At 39.4% G+C, this 12,266-nt stretch overlaps 2 protein-coding genes across 2 annotated transcripts in view; both read right to left on the bottom strand.

Moving 5' to 3' along the window:
* Positions 1-586: 586 nt before the first annotated feature.
* On the bottom strand, positions 587-6,972 carry umps (uridine monophosphate synthetase). The gene is made up of 10 exons (XM_010731667.3): positions 6,742-6,972; positions 5,689-5,842; positions 4,830-4,954; positions 4,481-4,668; positions 4,238-4,335; positions 3,905-4,065; positions 3,704-3,821; positions 3,415-3,590; positions 3,193-3,307; positions 587-2,535 (listed from the first exon to the last, which is right to left on the bottom strand). The coding sequence occupies exons 1-10, from the start codon at positions 6,889-6,891 to the stop codon at positions 2,357-2,359; spliced, it is 1,464 nt and encodes a 487-aa protein (XP_010729969.1). The 5' UTR covers positions 6,892-6,972; the 3' UTR covers positions 587-2,356.
* A 1,810-nt stretch (positions 6,973-8,782) lies between these two features.
* The window catches only part of fn1a (fibronectin 1a), a 29,440-nt gene continuing 25,956 nt past the window's right edge, over positions 8,783-12,266 (bottom strand). Inside the window, exons 44-49 of the mRNA XM_019262884.2 lie at positions 12,121-12,259; positions 11,831-11,998; positions 10,813-10,938; positions 10,565-10,671; positions 10,318-10,437; positions 8,783-10,106 (exon numbers count right to left, since the gene is read on the bottom strand). Of these exons, the coding sequence (XP_019118429.2) occupies positions 10,038-10,106; positions 10,318-10,437; positions 10,565-10,671; positions 10,813-10,938; positions 11,831-11,998; positions 12,121-12,259 (729 nt within the window). The 3' untranslated portion in view covers positions 8,783-10,037. The remainder of the gene's footprint in view (positions 10,107-10,317; positions 10,438-10,564; positions 10,672-10,812; positions 10,939-11,830; positions 11,999-12,120; positions 12,260-12,266) is intronic.

Genomic DNA, 12,266 nt, shown 5'->3' with positions numbered 1-12,266 from the left:
TATGAAAGAACAGTAAAACATATAATTATTACAAAATTGGCAAACCCATTTATAGATGATTTAAAAGCTCCAGTGTGTCATATTTAGGGAATATAGCAGGAAGTATGTTTTGAGTAGTGTATCATCACCTAAAAAATGTAAAAATCATTCTGTTTTTAGGACCTTAGAATGAGCGTTTTATATCTACAGATGTTTGTGGGCCCTCTTTCACAGCGTCTGCCATGTTTAAGCTCCATGTTTCTACAGCCACTGTAGTTTCCACTACATACTGGGAACAGGACACTGGGGAAGGCAGTTGCTTATCACCAACTACAGACGTACTAAAATCCACACACTGGACCTTTAAAAAGGAAATAAATGCACATTTAATGATTGATTATAATTTTATTAAAAAATATGTATACATTTATAAAATTCAATTTTTCAACAAATAATTAACCATTGTCTGTACACATTTTTTACTGCATTAAACCTGGTTTGAGTACTTCACAGTTAATCAAAACCACACAGTACTTCACAGCTGTGAAGAGCTCTAGAGAGAAATATTAAGATCAATCCAAATCCAGAAACAGACACGGGATTCATATTGTGTTTGATTTGTGTTTATTTGATTGACTGCTTTAAACTGAAATTCAGTTCTGACTCACTGGTAAGCCATTTTTTTTCATTCAATTCATAGTTCACAGCACAGCAGACTTACCTCTGCTATGAAGGCTTATTTACAGTTCACCTACACAGCAGTATAATATTACAGCAATTCCCTATGTAAAGTTTTCACCACAGATTTATTTATTTAGTTTGATCCCATTTCTTATTTTAGTCACAAAGGAAAAGTACATGGAGGGAACAGCTAAATAAGGTCACTGTAAGAGAAGAGAGTTAACATTTAAAAAATCAATATCATCATCATCCACAATACCTTGAAGTCATTTCACTGCACGTGAGCCTGTTACTAATAGCAACGAATACAACTGCCAATTGCTCCAGGACACACTGTTTACAAAATTCAACTGCAGTCAGCATTCAGGCAGTTGTAACAACCTGAAGATAATTCTCTCTTATTTCAACAAAACCCGTTCATCAACTTTCTTTTTGGAGACAGTTGACAAACAATGAAAAAACAACTTGTAGACCGGTTCTGTGGGATCGCTGATTATCTCACATCATAACTGAAATTCACATCCCTTTTAGAAATGCCTCATGTCAGCATTTCTTATTTTTTTTTGTTAAGCAACATGGACGGCAGACATCAGACTTAAGACAGTTGTGGCAACTGATCTGGCTACAATCAGAAATAAAAATAAAATAAAGCAGTGGATTGAAATCCATCAGGCAAGTCATAAGACATCATTCTGTAACCGATTCACAGTGTTAAGTGTTACCGTTTAAAAAGCATAGTCACATCAGTCAAAATACTGTCACCTATAACTGATCTGTGCCTAACCAGGTTCTTTCACTTGCTATGAAATTAACCTAATGTGCATACAAGTTCAAATCAACTCAATACTGATAGTGAAGAAGCCAGGGCTCAACATGCACGACCAGCAGAAACGAGCTGTCAGAGTGAGTCTGTGATCTTGTGAAAAGCGATCCACAAAAAAAGATCTGTGTGCTGGAAAATGCCCTGAATTTCAATCCAAATATTCAATAACAATTAAAAACTATTTTGTACCCTCTGTTATTTCTACTACAAACCCTGGTCTAGTATTTCAACATACACAGGAATGGTGGGTTTGTAACAAAGAAAAGCTTCACCTTGACTTAAGAAGCAGTAGTCTTTGTCCAGGGAATGACACCATGTCTTCCTGCTTTAACAAACAAATCCTCTGGCTACGTCAAGAGTTTAGCAGCCACCTAATTTGTAAACTAGCTATTATAAACTCTGCACGTTTTGGACCTGGACAGGAGGAATGAAGTCAAAGAAAGAAACACTGAACACCATTTTATCTAAAGTCTGCTCAAACCTGGTCAAAAGCACCTTAGCAGATGAACTTTAGGTCAAGTTGTGCACTGTGCAACAGGCGGGCATCGGAGGAACACATTTAAAAAGCTGCTCATTATTAGGACAGAAGGAAGAGAGCAGATTTGCATATGTTCAGCAGCAGTGTCCGATCCCCCACACCTGCCAGGTTACAATGTCAATAAACCACATGGTTGTGTAGGAACAGGTGTGCATTTGGATGTGGCAGTGTGGTCTACAAATTATCCTATGTATACGACTATGCACACAAGAGGGCTCCTTGAAAATATAAAAAATAAAATGATTTTTCCAGGTCATCAGCAGAGGTCCGTATTACAGTTACCGAAGGCTTCAATTTCAAATTAGACGTAGTAACATATTACGGCTCCAGAGCTCCTATTGCTCACACCGGCCCAGTCTCTTTGTGTACGCTTCCCAGCCTGACTTTCTGTATGACTCAGCAGCTTTCAGCCTATCAGGAGCCTCAAGGATACCCCGACCGACGATGATGACATCAGAGCCTTTGTTGCAGAGGACTTCCTCCGGAGTGGAGTACTGCTGGCCCAACACATCACCTGTAAGAAAGGCAGACACGGGGAGGTGGGAGGAATGGGTGAGGAGGAGAGACAGAGAAAGAGGGAGGTTTTTGAGGACTATGAGGAGGACTTGATTCACAGCAATCATTTCTTGTAATACAGCTCCTCCTTGTGGTGAAGACAGGTCACAACAACGAAAGAGAGCAGACTGAAAGGTTTTTGCATCAAAGATAAAATAATCCTACAGCACTTAAGTCCGCACACCTTGTATTTAGACAGAGAAAGAGCGAAACAGTGAGGTTTAAGTTCTGACTCCCAGTTTTAATCAGAGCATGTTTGCATCCTTGTCACCTGAACGGTGTGAAATGACATCCCTAATATCAATAACGTCCAACATTTATGGAACTAAAATAAATATAAGCACATTATAACTTAAAATGCATCTAAAATGCACCCCTAAAACTCAAGGACATCACGGATTCATAATATTAAAGATGTAGTGTAGTGTGCATGCATTCATCTATGTTTGTGTATGAGCATTTAATAGGGCAGAATCTTCCTTTTGAAAAGACACAATTTCAAAGATTTATTCTAAGTAAACATAAATCTAAACTTGTTAATGTAAATGACAACATGTCTAGGAAAAATGCAAATTACTAACAAATGTAAGTCTGATCAAAATGTAATCAAGTTTACCTCCAGCCTGCATCTGTACTCCAGGGGTCATGTGGATGAACTCTGGTCTCTTGCTGATCTTAGAGCCGCAGATAAACCCAATCACAAAGTCTGACTGCTCCTCTGCCATCTGCAGCTGTAAACAGAGAAACCAGAGTTAAAGAAGAAGAAGAAGAAGAAGAAGAAGAAGAAGAAGAAGGTAACCCTAATTGAGTAAACTTGCAGATTGCTTATCATGCTTACCACAGCGTTTGTGTATTCACCAGTAGCCAGTGACCCCTGGGAGCTCATCTGTGCTATGAGCAAACAGCCTCGGCCCAGAGGCTTTCCTACAGCACTCAGACCCTTCACAACCCCGGGCCCTGGTACAGCATGGGCATTCACTATGTGGGACCAAGATGAGATCTGGTACAAACCACCTGGGAAATAGATGCACAAATACACAGTTAAGCTACAAGAAAACAGTTCCTAAAAGTCATTTTATGGACAAAGATTTGGAATGAACAAACAAAAATGTGTTCAATCTTCTCACCTTCGTACTGATGCTTCACCGTGTTGCCAATGTCGGCAAACTTGCGATCTTCAAAGATGAGGAAGTTGTGCTTCTCAGCCAAAGCCTGCAGTTTCTGGCTGAAGGCTGCTGTGTAGTCCTGTTAGCAGACACGTGACGAACATTAAATTGTTTGCTCCGACAATAGTCTTCTTGTAAAATATGGACTGGTTTAACACCAACCTTTAGGATGTCTACGTGGGTCTTCAGCATGCAGATGCTCGGACCTAAAGAGTCGGCCAGCTGAAGTAGCTCCTCGCTGCTCGTCACATCAGCAGACACACAGAGGTTCGACTTCTTCTCCTCCATGATCTTCAGCAGCTTTGATGCCAGAGGGTGAATATCTGCAGACGTTAGGAAGGAGAGACTGGATGAAGAGCGTTGAAATGCAACAGTCACCATTTAAAATGGCACAATCTCAGAAAATCAAACCCCCAGGACGAAGAATGGAAAGTATTTCATATTATATATATATAGTAGTCCTGGACCATTTGAGCTAGTTGAAAGACTTCATACTTGGTAATGTGGCTCGGTTTGCATAGCTCAGCTCCACATTCTCTTCCATACATGGCTTCTTGGTGGCAGGGGCATCACTGCCATTCTTCTCCTTGGGGCTGAAAGAGTTTAGAGATTTTATATTTAGAAATCCCTATACATGAAAAATACAAACAGAATTTATAGATCTAAATGACTTCAAGCACCCATTTCTATAAAGAAAATCAGGCTACTGATACATCAATCCCATTTAAAAACACATACCTGAAGGTGTTGTTGTCCAGGATGAACTTGCGAACACTTTGTGCGGTTTGGTCGTCGATGCGTTCGGCTGCCAGCAGCACGTTGAGCAATTTGAACATGGAGATGATGGGATGGAGTTTGATTCCCTGAGAAGCCAACATCTCTACGCCGCCTTGCTCTCTGTCCATTAGTACTATGGCGTCCGTCACCTTGAACAAATGAAGATTTCAATAGACAGTTACGATCATGTCCAGGTTTATAAGGCGGAACTACTACGCTTAGTGGACTTCAACCACCTTTACAGTGCTCATTCAAAAAAAGCATCCATGTTGGATTATCATCTCTAATAAAACCCATTTTGATACTGCACCTTCAGTCCTCCTTTGTAGAGCACTTCAGCAGTCTCCAGGATGCTGCTGCCACTGGTCACCGTATCCTCAATGATAAGACATGTATCCCCCTCACGAAATGAGCCCTCCACAAGACGCTTGGTTCCTAGCAGGGTTACGTAAGACAAATTGACAATTGGCTCCCAGTGGAGCAAAGGTTTCTGACACAGCTAATCCATGAGTATGGGGAGAGTGAGAAAGTCAATCTTCCAAGACTTAAGTGATTTTCTAGGACTGTATCATCAGATTTGAAGGGCCGTAGCAAGGTCTATGCATCGGGCCAATGTCCACTGTTTGTTTATATAGGAAAGAGCACACTTATCTACAACCAGCTGAGACATGTGACCTAAAACTGCCCCATAAGTGAACATTTCAACCAATAGAGAGCAGGAGTTTCTTATGGTATCAAGGAGTCAAGGTATATAGAGCATACCTACCAATAGTTTTTGTGTTATATGGTTATTGATTGTCTAAAAACAAGGGAAAAGTTGAACCTTTTAGTGTCTAGGGAGTGAGACAGTCCTACCTCTGACCTCAGTGACCATGGTAAGGATCAAAATGGTGCCTGCTTTCCTAAACACAGTCAGCTGTGCTGTATCTCATTGAGAGAAGTCTATTACAACTAAACATACAATTCTGCCCTTGCAGTGACCCCCACTGTGGCAGGCTAGTATAGACTCCTTCAAAGAATAAGGACTACTTCACTCGAAATGTATGTAGTTGTAGTCGTACCCATCCGTGATTAATGTTGATTTCTAAAAGTCAAGCAGCAGCAAGACCGTAAATATTACTGCCATATTTTGGGTAAACAAAACTTTGTCTAGCCTTCCAGTTACCAACCATAATCCTTGGCTTCCTTTCGTCTGATCAGCATGGGCAGTTCATGTCTAGAACAGATGATGGTGGCCAAAGGCAGGGCTGTGTATGGGACCCCACACACCGAGTCAAACTGTAGCCCCTCGTCTTGCACTCGCTGGTAGATGAGACTTGAGACCTGCACATAAAACAAGAAAAAATAAATAATGTCAGGATATTAATGTGGCAGTGCTACGTGACAAAACAAGGCACGTGGTAGTCCTCAGCGCTGGCATGAGACGTTTATAAAACTCGACTGACTTGCTCAGGGAGCGCCAACTCCTACAACAGAAAATCTCATGAGCTACATGTGTGAAAAAACTACTTTGTCAGCAGTGTGTTTGCGAAAACAGCTTCCTTCAGCAGCTCTTCCTGCAACAGTGCAGCGTCTCTCCCTCCCCTCTGGTTAATATCTTAACTTTGCTGCCAACATGTCAGAAGTTGAACTGCCTTTGTAGCCTTCAGTAAATATTCACTTACAATTAAATTATAATAATGTGTGAACAGCACCTCCGACATGATGAGAAAAATCTGACAAATCCAAACAAAATCTATTTCTAGGACAACTTCCTCATTTTATAATGTTGTTAATAATGTGATCTTAATTATCACTGGCAACACCTATGTTTACTCTAGCATTTCATGTCAATAGTCTTCACATTTTTACCACAATGCAAACTCTGAACCATCTGAGCCTTACATAGTACCTTATGTAAGTTACCTAAATTAAGAGCAGCATCAACACTTCTTACTTACTTAGTATGATCATGTTCAAAGTATACTATACTACTTATACTATACATATAGATACATAGATACATATATACATATATACATATAGATACATATATACATATAGATACATATATACATATAGATACATATAGATACATATATACAATTAGGAGCTGTTGAAGTCCGGGTTCAGTGACTATGTTCAAGCCTGTTGGTTAAAATAAACTCCCATCACTTTAACACAGGGTATCTGTCGTGCAGCGTGCTGTTTAAAGTCCCTAACGCCGATCACCACGTGTTTACCTGGTTCATGAGCACAGGGTAGGACACGAGCACCCTCAGGTCGATGTAAATGGGAGTCATCATGCCGCTCTTCAGCTTGTACTCTCCAAACTTCACCGCGTCCACGTCGTGGAGCTTCAGGATCAAACTGTCGATACAAACGTTGTCCATTTTGTCGTGTGTTGAGAAGTTGCTCTCTTAACTTGTGTCCCACTCCTCGCCTGTTCAGTGGCGGCAACAGAACGCACTTCCGCTCTGGTTTTCAGAATAAAAGCATAATTTCGACCTCCTCCTCCTCCTTCTTCTTCTTCTTCTTCTTCTTCTTTTTCTTTTGTGTTTATTGGCAGTCCCCATCCTTAATGTTGCATATACAGCCATCTACTAGACTTCTTTCTTATTTCATCTTCTGTTATATTCTTTTAATTAACCCAGTTGAGACAAGAAATCTCACAAGCATCCTCCTCCCTTCCCTAGACTTTTCATATTCTACTATATCCTTGAAATTATTTCCAGCCCTATACTCATCATTTCCCTTTCTCTCTTTCATATCTAGGACACAGTGTAATCACAACTCTCCCCACAGCTACACTGACCAGTTGGATGTTTTCCTATTATCTTAAGTGTGTTATTCAATGTGCCCTATTCTTATTCTGCTTATGACTACTTCTTCTATTCTTATCTTATCTTCATAACATCCTACCTCTCCTGCTATACTTTGTAATTTATATAAATGTCTTCCAATGTTGCTTTTTTTTATTTCCCTCTATATTAAACTTTTTCTCTCTGCTTTTGATAATTTTCCCTTTTTCTTTACTGCCTCCTTAGCAACTTTGTCTGCTTTTTTGTTAAATGAGCTATTTCCCTCCCCTGTTGTGTTTCACTCTGGATGTTTTAAACTGAATTTCATATAATATTTCCTGATGTGTTTTTAATGCTTAAGAGTGCTGAATGAATCACTACATATGGCTTTTTTCCTGTCCGTCATGTCCTTCACCCATTCTACTGCTAGTAATATTGCACATATAGCTCCACCGCATATATGCTTAAAGGATCTGATGTCCTTTTTTGAAATTATGACAAGATGACTGGAAACCACCATTGCTGTGTGCCTGTTGCTCCTGTTATCTGCTCTTTGAATCCACCTGTAAACATAATCTTCATACTTTCCCTCTGCATAGTTATAAAATTCCTGTACATGGTCCTCTGTTTTATTTCTTCTCTCGATGTTCCATAATTCAAGATCTTCGCTTGTTTCTTGTAGCATCCATTCTGGTCTTGTTGTCCACAGAACTGTTGGGCTGAATTCTATCTGTTGTATTTTTAGTTGTTCTGCTATTCCCTCACTGACTCACCCAAAACTTGATTTGTTTTCTTTCCCCTTTTCCCAGCACATCTCCAAAATTCATTTTGATGGATGCTCTTCACTGTGCCCTTTTTGGTTTATCCAATAATTGGCTGTAAGCTGTTTCCTTCTGAGCCATGATGGCATTTCTTTCTACATACTTTCCCCTCTCTTTTTCCTTTTTGACCTGTTAAGATTTTTTCTTAAGATGTTAAGTTTCATATTATACTATATATATATATATATATATATATATATATATATATTATAACTATTATATAGGCTCGATAGATAGATACGACATTTTAACAATACACCAGCAAAAGAAGACCACTGAGGTTTTAGTGGGAACATATTTATCTTTCGCAGTACACGCGAAAATATGAAAATGTATTCAATTGCGTTTCCGTTATTTTATTCTGAAGGGATAGCCGCTTTAGCCGGAAACTTCCCAGAAGAGCCAATGGCAGGACGCCATTTGCATTCCACATCTCCGCAAGGGAGAATGATTTCCGTTATTTTGTTTTTCAGAATAAAAGTGCAGACAAAACTAACTCAAGTTTTTATACCACATGGTATCACAACGAAATTTATGTCTAATTATGCCATGTTATTTGCCATGGTTCATGGAGACATGTTACAAAATGTAAGTCTGTGTATGATCCTCATCTAGGAAAGAATAGGAATAAAATGTCCCCAAAAAACAATAACAAACAACAATTGGTTTGGATTTTTTTCAGTTTATTAAAAAGAGTCCACAGTAGTTCAGATTTTGGCACCAACAATATAAAAACAAGTTAATCAAAAATAAAGTGTACACCCCAAAAAAGCATTGAACAAATGCCTGAATAAAAAGGGATAAATAAAAGAAATGAGAAAAAAAAATAATACAAACATTTATGTAACTAACGTGTATTTCACTTAGAAATAATGGTGAGTTTTTTTTTAAAATGACAGTTTAACTTATGGGTCAGTCAGCTTTTGAAATTTTAATTTTAGAGGTACTTTAAAAACACCCATTTTACAAATCACAGAATCACATCTACATGGTGACTTCAAGAGCCTATACTGATATTCTAGGCAATGTTTTTAATACCAACACAAAAGTAACAGTGCTTATCTTTTTCAGGAAAATTTGTTGTTTTGAATTTTGATTGAACCATTGCCCTGTTCAAAATATATGGACATACAGAGAAACAGACGGGATACCTTAAGTATTGTACAGCTTTTCCAACTGTAATCCCCCTCATTGCAAAGAATAATGATTCAAGTTGATAAAAAATTGTAACTCAATTTTATTTAGATCAGACTGTGACTGATCTGTCTAGGTCTTGGGAAGTGATGGAAATACTATATGGCTTTGTGATTGTTTTAAAATTAACACCGCGTCCTCACGACTCATCTCTATCATTAACTAAATGTTCTCTAAATATATATTAGTCACAGTGAGACATATCAGGAAGACAATCATATAAAATCATTTGTAGTGGTGTGTTTTTGGCTTGGTCAAAGGAAGGTGGAATGTTTTAATAAAAATAAGTCCTAATGCAACAGTAAAAAATACGCAACAATACTGCATATGGTGTATGTATATGTGTGCCTGTGTGTGTGTGTGTGTGAACAGTATGTTTGGGGTTGGCAGGTTTAAGGTGATAAAGCAGCAGGATTTGTGCTCTGACAGATTGGTGTTCATTGGAAGAAGACATCCTTGTTTCTACTGAATAAGAAAGGATCCAACGAACATGAAAAGTTGGAGAGATCTTTGAAAAGGCACAGAGGTCGATGTAGAAAAAAAGTCTTATTAAGGCACTTAAATTTGGTGAGGGAAAAACCTTTTTTAAAAAAAGGCACAGATCTCATGGAAATTTCTTCTTTTAAAAAAAGGGAAGCAGGAGGAGGCTTCCTTCTTGAAGTGGTAGCGATGCTGTAAGGGGTCTCACTTCTTCATCCTCCTTTACTTATGCTACCCTCTTCTCTACTCTGAGGGGCTGTGAGCGTCTGCAAGCAGGTCTGGCCTCAAACATTCAATTGGACATTGGATGTTCTGGAAAGCAAAGAAGAGAAGAGCCGATATTAATAATTGGATTCATAGAAACATCCTCTAAATAAAGGCGTATGTAAAACTACTTTACAAACAATCTCCCACTTATATATATATGTGATTATCTATGACTAATAATATACATTTATTTGTATTATTTCAGAGCAGAATATTAGTAGCAAAACTATATATAAAAATATAGTGAGACACTGACCAGTTTACGCAGAGCGTTTTCTCTGTACCGGTCGAAGACATCTGAGCTAACAGGTTGAAGGAGGTCAGCGTCCACCTCAGTGTGTCCTCCTGGCCTTCTGCAGTTCTCACAACGCCAGCCCTAAAAGGGGGTGAGACAAACAAAGACTCTCGTCACAAGGACCACATAACGCAGTTCTGATGGTAATACACACAGAGAATTTGCCGTTGCACTTGTCAACATTATCCAGCAGGGCACAGTTACACACCTGTTGTCCTCCATGGCAGGTACAGGTACAGATTGCACCCAGGTATTCCTTCTGCCACTGGTTTCCCACTTGGTACATTTTTCCATCATCATAACATGTCGACTCATCTGCAAGGTGAGAGACACATTTTGCATGATGTGTAACATACTAAATGTAATCAAACAGAATTATCCTGTATCATAATACGGCAGGTCTAACGTCCAAATGTGTATAAGTCTAGTTGTGTTTTTGTGCCGGTCTATACTTACGAGGTTCACATTTGAATTCTCCCTTGCCGTTGCCCAGGCAGGTGCAGCTCATCATTTGACCGTTCTCAGCATGGCGATCCCACTTCTCGCCGATGCGGTAGTTATTACCATTGTCATGACACCACTCTGAAGGAGGGCAGAGAGGTAGAAAGAGCAAAGGAGCAAAGAGAGAATAAAGGGAGTGAGGAGCAAGGGAGGGAGAGGAGGAAGGTATGAGGATGGGAAGAAGAAGGAGGAAGAGGTTCAGAAATGGCGACATATGAGAGAAGTTCATTAGGTAATGTAAGGTTTAAATGTCTCCTCTTCACACTGCAGAGAAAGATAAACAGCATTCACAGATACGGATCGTTTTCACACAGCGAAATTCACAATCACATAAAACACAATATCCTAAGTGATGCAAAAACAGACATACATCTTCAAATATCATGTGATTACATCCTTTAGATCACACAGGGCAAGAGTTGAATATACAAGTTGTCCCAGTGGGTACACACATACACATAGAGACATAATGAAATGCCATTGAACCTATGGTGACCTCAGTTTCTGGTATTGTCGTGTTAGTGATATGGACAATACAAATAACTGAGACTGATGCTGGCCAGTTAGCTAAGCTTAGCATTTCCCCCTGTTACTGTGTTGTTGTTTTCATAGTTTAAAAGGCAGAGCAGAGATACCAACATAGGCAGACTACAGATGAAATGATCTAGTTATCATCGACAAGACTGCCCATGCTGGTATTTTATTTGTTGTCTGTTGCTGCACATAGAACATAAACTGTACAATTCTATGGCTTTTGAAATGCAGCTAAGGAATTTATAACGTGTACAATGTAATATCAATTCTTTTTTTTTCTTTTTTTGTATTAACATAAAAAGTCAAAGTCTTTTCAGTTTTGACCATAATATGTCCTCTTATAAATTCCTCCTCAAAAAAATCACATAGAATTATTTGATTTCTAATTCTATGGTGTGTTTGCAAGGCATGCTGGGATTAGGGTTATTAAGCCACTCACTGGATGAATCACACCTAAAATGACCACTGCCCAGCCCCAGGCAGCGGCACCACAGCTTGAAGCCAGTCTCAGACATACGCTCCCACTCTGAGCCCACCTCATGGTAGGTTTGTGTGAATGTGTCGTAACACACATCCCGGTTGGTCGTAATGGGGATGTCACCTGGAACTACGGGAGAGAAGAAGAAAATGTGTTTAAAACAGAACCAACTGATGTGGTCTAACTTGTCCTGACTTGTTATGACAGACAATACACACAATAGCATGCTTTGTCAGTGTGGAGTACTGTACCGGCATTGCCAACGGTCACGACTTCCTCCAAAACCTTCTCTTTAGCCCCGCCCTTCATGGCCTCTACTACAACGTTATAGGAAGCTCCAGATGTCAATCCAATCAGTGTGGCACTGTTGGAGGTGCCAGGAAGATGCATCTATATG

Source organism: Larimichthys crocea, chromosome XVIII (genome assembly GCF_000972845.2).
Source record: "Larimichthys crocea isolate SSNF chromosome XVIII, L_crocea_2.0, whole genome shotgun sequence".
Classification (NCBI taxonomy): domain Eukaryota; kingdom Metazoa; phylum Chordata; class Actinopteri; family Sciaenidae; genus Larimichthys; species Larimichthys crocea.
Note: the sequence above shows the minus strand (reverse complement) of the source record. Positions and strands in the feature narration are given on the sequence as shown.